General features: G+C 42.0%; 1 protein-coding gene across 3 annotated transcripts in view; it reads right to left on the bottom strand.

The window, feature by feature from the left end:
• Positions 1-1,023: 1,023 nt before the first annotated feature.
• CHD1L (chromodomain helicase DNA binding protein 1 like) overlaps positions 1,024-7,278 on the bottom strand; it is a 53,109-nt gene continuing 46,854 nt past the window's right edge. For all 3 annotated transcript variants that reach the window (XM_019021344.4, XM_055357172.2, XM_055357174.2), the window contains exons 20-23: positions 5,229-5,299; positions 3,057-3,171; positions 2,263-2,371; positions 1,024-1,352 (exon numbers count right to left, since the gene is read on the bottom strand). In XM_019021344.4, coding sequence (XP_018876889.2) covers positions 1,274-1,352; positions 2,263-2,371; positions 3,057-3,171; positions 5,229-5,299 — 374 coding nt within the window. In that variant the 3' untranslated portion in view covers positions 1,024-1,273. The remainder of the gene's footprint in view (positions 1,353-2,262; positions 2,372-3,056; positions 3,172-5,228; positions 5,300-7,278) is intronic.

The raw sequence follows: 7,278 nt of genomic DNA, 5'->3' as shown, positions 1-7,278 counted from the left end.
AGTCAAGTTTTCTTTGTATTTGCTAATACTCCACCTATTTACACCCTGACTGCTTCTGAAAGGCACAGCAACTTACTCGTGCATTAGGTTAGGTTTCACTACATTCTCCCTTTGTGGAGTTCTAATTTTGCTTCCAGTTGTAGGCAAGACTTAAGATACAAATCAATAAGTTAAAGTTGGTATAACCTACATGTTAAGGGTGGTGGGAAGAGTAGTGGATAGGCAGTTAAAATCGATGCAAGTTTTGGGAAAAAAAATTTAAGGAATGCTGAATTTTTGATGAAATAGGTCTTCAGCATGATGCTATATTAATGAAGGGTGAATATGTGAGAAGAGAGTCAGAACAGTAAAACACAGGTACCACCTTCCTTAGAAGACCATGGTCCTGGCTCTGAGTCCAATAGCCAGAGTTCCCCACATCAAAGCCCAGGACTGAGACTTCTCATGGGGCCTCCATAGCACTCTAGGTGTTGATGGCCTCAAGTCAGCAGAAATTATGCTGGGTGAGAATACTCAGCCAAGACTGAGACACACACAAGTGTGGAAAGCCACGACTTATAGTCTTCCCTCCATGACTCCTTCTCTGTTGGTTCTTGGTCTCCTACCCTCCCCAATATCATCAGTCATGCTGTGATGGGGTTGCACCCTTTTCACAATTCCCTTATTCCTTGAAGCTGAATTGGATTTGGTGGCTAGAAGAAAAAAGATCCTGTGGTTTTTCTGAAGTCACATTTGATAAACTCTAGATCAATGTATTTTTTTCCAGATCTTGATGTTGTGCAGTGCAAAAAGGAGAGGAGGTACACTATTTGTCTGGATAAAGAATCTCACTTCTCAGTGTCTCTTCCTGGGTCCTTTCTTTTTGAAGGCATGAACTGGCTGAAGGTGCTTCCTTCTCCCAGAGCCACCCTGTTTTATGACCTTTCATGTCTCCTTAATCCATACAGGCTTTCCCTCTATAAAGTAATCAGTCTGGTAGAGGAAAAGAAAACTAGATGTAAGGGAAAGAAAGCAATAAAACCATTAGGAACAGAAAATTTATTATGCAACTAGCAAGCTGGGGTCAAAGGGCTTTCCCAAAAAAAGTTGTGTTTCCCTATATTACAGGTACCAAAACAGAGCAAAACATCCAGGAGAACCAAATTGAAACTCAGAAAAGAGACAATTTCTGAGGCCCACCAGATCCTGATTCCATTTTGAAATACTCTATTGCAGTACCTCTGGGTAAATATTAGCTGGTTGCTAAAGACAGGATCTGAGGCTGGGCCAATTCTTAAGGCACCAGCTGTCTTGAGGAGGAAGATGAAGACTGTGAATGAAGGACAGCAGACTTGCTTCTAGGAAAATAATATCTGATAAGGATGGTCAAGGAAGATACATGTCACCACTTTAAACCAACTTTACCAAAACGACTAGTTCTCTAGTAAATTATTGAAATAACTGTTCTAGAAGTAGTATGCTTTAATTCTCTCTCACGATATCACAAATACTTTCAATATTAGTACTTATTGCTGCTGTTGTTTTCAGAGTACTAAAACTCTTTAGATACTGCTCGAATTGTGCAAGCACATAAAAGCTGGCTTCTCTAAGTTTTTACAGTGATTTAAATATCTTGAAGACATCACTGAGTGAATTTCAGTCAAATATGTAAAAAGATGGAGTTTCTGTGTGATTATAGCACTTGGGGTCAATTCTGCTTTCTCTAGTAATTTTGGGACTCAATATAATAGTTCAAAATATGCTAACTTACAGAGCAAGGAGGTCATTAGAAGAAAACACTAGTCTAGCTAAAGTAGATCATGACTTCATGGTTAAAATAAATTTCATACAGCCTTTTAACAATACATCAAAAAGGTTCAGGAATAAAATAGTTCACTTATTTGTCTGCTTAACTGTTCATTAAAATGAACAGTGTGAAGTTCTTAGAATTAAGCCTTGTTCCACAGACCTGAAGGATCTCTAGAGAAGTGATGTGACAGACTCAATATGTTACCAAATTAACAATTGCTCAATTAATTCTCCCCTTCATGTATCTTTTATCTGCTGGCATCCATAAATGCTTGGATGTGTTGATCCTGTTGGGTGTACATATTTGATACACACAAGTTAGAAAGTGCTTCTTTCTTTGTCTCACTGAAGAGGGGGAAAGTAAAGACTGTGGCAGGAAGAAACTTGGTCTTGGATTAAGAACTGACACCAGAAAATGAACACATTTTCCCTCTTGGGTTGGGAGAACACACAATGAAGATCACAAAAGGATACATGTAAGTTGGGATGCCTCTTGCAGCCAGATGTTTCCGAATAAGTCGCTCAGTACCATACCAGTTAAAACCTTTCGTGGCATGTCCAATACGTGGAAGATGAACACTTGCTATTATGAAGAGAAGAACAGATGTCTTCACTCATCAAAAATTGATTGATGGGTATAAAATACACATGGGAGAAAATTATTATTGACTGTCTCACTCAAAGCCCATAATTATAATGTCAAAAATATTCCGGGGGAAGAATTGTAGTAAGAAAAATTAAATTATTCTGTTGAACACAAGGACCTACAAGTTCTGGAGATACATACAATGGAAATAGATTATGATTGGTGGAGGCAAAATTAAAATAAGCAAAGATTCTCTAACAAGCCAATCAATTCAATAAGCTCTGAGACACACTAGGTTTAGAAACAAAACTAAACTCAATTTTTGTCGAAGAATTGTCTGTTACTGGGAACTGTGACTCTCCAAGAGGAGATTAAATAAACAGCATTTACCAACTACATATGACCAAGTTGCTTCATGTCTAGTCCTCTGCCACCTCATCTGTAAAATCACGATAAAAATACCCGGGGGATGGAGACGGCCTACAGAGATAACCGATATTAAAAGTGTTTTGGAAAGGACAAGGGGCTATATGACTACAAGATGGTGGGGTGATCACTTCTGTGGTTTGCCTTTACCATGCATATTAAGTGGGATCTTGACATTTCTTACCTCCCTTCAAAAGTCGTATCACAGGCCTAGAAACAAATTCATCTACTCTTGAGCACAGGTGGAAGAGCTTACCTTTCTTCTTTTTTGCTGCTAAAAATATCTTCTTCAGGCCCTCTTCTAGGGCTGCCATCTTAATGCCAGACAGGACATTGGAACGATCACGATGCTGAGCCACAATCAAGGCCAACTGGAAAGAACCACCATTAGATGACCGACCCAACATGAAACAGCCACACTCAACCAAGTGACGGCCCATGGAGGCGGCACAGCCCTTGATGGGTCACTTGGGCTTGGCTCTGTCTCTTTCGGATGCTATGCCTGAACAGCAATGTCCTACTATATGTATGACTTCACATCCCATCATAATTCTTACTTTGTGGTCACTTTATACAGGCTTTTCTTCTTCTTTTTAAAATACTTTAAAACCAGAGAATGAGTCCAAAACATATACTTTCCAAAAGCTCTCAAGGGTTTAAAAAAAAAAAAAGAATTTTTCTGAATTATAGGCATGGAAAAGATCTTAGAGGCTCCTGTATCCCAGCCCTTTGATGCCTGAGTCAGCTCCACAACCCCCAGGACAGGCAGTCATTCCATCTCTGTTCGAACAATTCCCATGAGGACAAAATGCCAAGTATCTCTCAACCATCCTAACCTAAGTGGGCAGAGCTGGAGAGTGTCAAGGGAGCTTCCGGGATGACATCACCACAGTCATATCATAGACATGGTGCTCTACTCCTTGTAAACCGTTTTCCTGAATCACTGGATTCTGAGTTTCTCATGCACAGATATTTTACTTTTCTCCTTTTTTAGCATTTTAGAAATTACTGAAGGAATGACTCAACAGAAACCACTTTGCTGTTAGTCACTGTGTAGTTTGGATGTGTGTCCCCCTCCAAATCTCATGTTAGGATGTAATCCCCAGTGTTGGAGGTGGGGCCTAGTGGGAGGTATTGGATCATGGGGTGGATCCCTCATGGATGGCTTAATGCCATACCCTTGGTGATGAGTTCTTGCTCTGGTAGTTCACATGACATCTAGTTATTTAAAGCAGTGTGGCACCTTCCCCCACTCTCTCTTGTTCCTGCTCTTGCCATGTGTGATACACTAGCTTCCCCTTTGCCTTCCACCATGACTGTGAGCTTCCTGAAGCCCCCACCAGGAGCAGATGTCAGTATCAGGCTTCCTGTACAGCATGCAGAACCATGAGCAAATAAATCTCTTTTCTTTGTAAATTACCCAGTCTCAGGAAATTCTTTTATCACAATGCAAAAACAGCCTAACACAGTCACATAGACAGCAACCTCAAAAGGATGAGCCTCTCTTTTGGCCTGATTTTGAAATTTCTTAATTCTGGCTTAAAATCTGAACATGAACCCAGGCCTTGGAGAAAGCCAGGTAGGTGGGGTAAATCAAACTCACTACAGGCATCCCAAGATGCCTAAGATGCAAAAGGATTCTGATGTGGGCAGAGGACATATGTGTTAGTTCCTCTCTCCTGCTTTATTATGGCTGACTAGAAAACACAATCTTTCACAGAAATTTTCACATAGTAATAAATGAAACCCTCAGAGTTCTGAGTCATGCCTTCTTACTCATGCAGTAAATGTTTATGGAGTATTTCTTATGAGCTAGTACTATGTAGGGTACTGAGGATAAAAAGACAAATAGAAATCCTTGTACTTAGATGGGATCTGCTATCTGGACGGTGCTCCGGGGACAGATGTATGGAAGCCTGGGGACAGGGGAAGTACAGTGGAGACTATGGCCCGATCTGCTTGTTATAGGCTGAACTGTGTCCCCCCAAATTCATATATTGAAGCCCCAACCCCCCGTACCTCATGTTTACTGTATTTAGAGACAGGGTCTTTAAAGGGGCAATGAAGTTACAACAAGGGTTTAGGGTGGGGCCTGATCCATTCTCAGTGCTATCCTTATAAGAAAGGAAATCTGGACACACAGACACCAGGGTTGTGCATGCACAGCAAGATGACCGCCATCTGCAATCCAAGGAGAGAATCCTCGGGAGAAACCAAACCTGCCGATACCTTGGATCTTGGACTTTCAGCCTCCAGAACTATAAGGAAATACATTTCTGTTGTTTAAGCTACCTAGTCTGTGTCTTTTTGTTATGGCAGCCCTAACAAACTAATACACTAGCAGAGAGGCCAATTGGGGCAGGGGACACTTCAAGAGAAGTCGATGTGAGTCCACTTGTAGTTCTGAGAAGAGATGGGTTTTACTTACCAAATCTTGCCCTTTGTTTCTTGATTCTTTATCATCAACAGGAAATAAAAGGACACCTCCCAAACTCAGGTCTGAGGTAAAACAGAAAGGAGCAACATAAAGAACACCAAGTTCACTAATGAATGAATCCTCCTCGTATCGCGCCTTCTTCAAATTCAGTTGGGTTTCAGGACCCACCTTCCTACACAGCCCTTTCTCACTTTCCTGGCCTCAGTCAACCTCTTAGCTGGGTACTCACCTGCTTCACTCCTGAATTTTTATGATCTCCTAATTTAATGCTCCTCAAATGTTAACAACAAATTACCCCTGTAGACATCAGAAAGTGAATACAAAACCCAGAGGTAGCTGGGGGGCTTTGGGGAGGGAGCATTATGAGCTTGAAATTCCTTTGGTAGTTTTGTGCTTGTCTTAAATCATTCAAATTATTACATTCTACTTTATCTCTACCTGTTTGTATATTTTCCTACCCCATCCAAATCAAGTAAAACTGATAGTGAAGAAAAATGTGCTAATTTAATTCTATGGCTTTACATAAGCTGATGTGAAAGCGGTTAGAATCAAAATAGAGATGCTTGTGTTAAAAACTGACAAATATGGCTGAGCACAGTGACTCATGACTATAATCCCAGTGCTTTGGGAGGCTGAGGTGGGAGGATTGCTGGAAGCCAGGGTTCCAGACTAACCTGGGCAACAAGGCAAGACCCAGTCTCTACAAAAAATAAGAAAAAGTTAGGTTTGGTGTTGTGAACCTGTAGTCTTAGCTACTTGGGAGGCTGAGGTGGGAGGATCTCTTTAGCAAAGGAGTTCGAGGCTGTGGTGAGCTATGATCACACCAGTGCACTCCAGCCTGGGTGACACGGTGAGACCCTATCTCAAAAAATAAAACAAAACTCTCACAAATAGAGCCAGGGAAGGCCATGAAGGGAAGGTTCTAATGCATAAATGTCTGATAACAAGAACTATCACAACAGATTTTAGAAAACCCATGACCTTGCACAAGGGCCCTGGCAAGCTTACATAAAAATATACTTCTGCAAAGACATCTGCTCATCAACTGCCTGCCCAACCTCGGCCTGGTGCCACCCTAATCCTTGTAGCCAAGGATAACTGATTCAAAAAAAGTATGTAATCTTCCTCATTTCTCCTTAAAAACCTCAGGCTGGGTGCAGTGGCTTATGTGTGTAATCCTTGCACTTGGAGAAGCTGAGGGAGGTGGATTACTTGAGCTCAGGAGTTTGAGGCCAGCCTGGGCAACATGGCAAAACCCTGTCTCTACCAAAAATTCAAAAGAGTGGCCAGGCATGGTGGTGTGTGCCTGTGGTACAAAGCTACTTGGGAGGCTGAGGCAGGAGGATCTCCTGAGCCTGGAAGGTGGATATTGCAGTGAGCCAAGATCGGGCCACTGCACTGCAGACAATGAGACTCCATCTCAAAAACAAAAACAAAACAAAACAAGAAAAAACCTTTGTTCCTTTTATTTTACAGACCCTGTCTGTTGGTTAGGTTGATACCAGTTTGAACTTTTTGTTCAGTCATTCTAAAATACTGGTTGTGCTATGCCATCCTTTTGATCAAATCCCCCAAAACGACCAGCTATTACCCATTCCATTAGATAAGGTTCTGCTCAGAATGGCATCTCCCTGGACAAATCATGTGAGGTCTTGTATGATGTGGCCCAAGCCGCTGATGAAAACGAAACTCTCCTCTATTCTTCTGCCTAAACCCTCCACTCTGGCCTGCCTGGCCTGTACGCCATCCTCCACACAAAGGAACAGGCTAACTGCCTGGGTCCTTCAATACCCACAGACAAGGAATAGTAGGTGTTGCAATGAGCAGTTGGGGATCCTCTTGCCATTTCTCTCCACCTATTCAAATTCAACCCCTTTCCAGGCCCAGGACCTCCATGAAGCCTTCCCTGGGAATTCTAATCCACAGTTTCACCTACTTTGCTGCAACCTGCTTCAATCCTCCTTCAGAGAAAACTGCACACTCTCATCTCCATTTCCTTACTGAGCACTCAGGCCTTAAGTCTGAGCTTCCCACTCTCCTC

The sequence above is a fragment of the Gorilla gorilla genome, chromosome 1 (assembly GCF_029281585.2).
Source record: "Gorilla gorilla gorilla isolate KB3781 chromosome 1, NHGRI_mGorGor1-v2.1_pri, whole genome shotgun sequence".
Classification (NCBI taxonomy): Eukaryota; Metazoa; Chordata; class Mammalia; order Primates; family Hominidae; genus Gorilla; species Gorilla gorilla.
The sequence above is the reverse complement of the archived record's forward strand: the minus strand, read 5'-3'. Positions and strand labels throughout refer to the sequence as shown.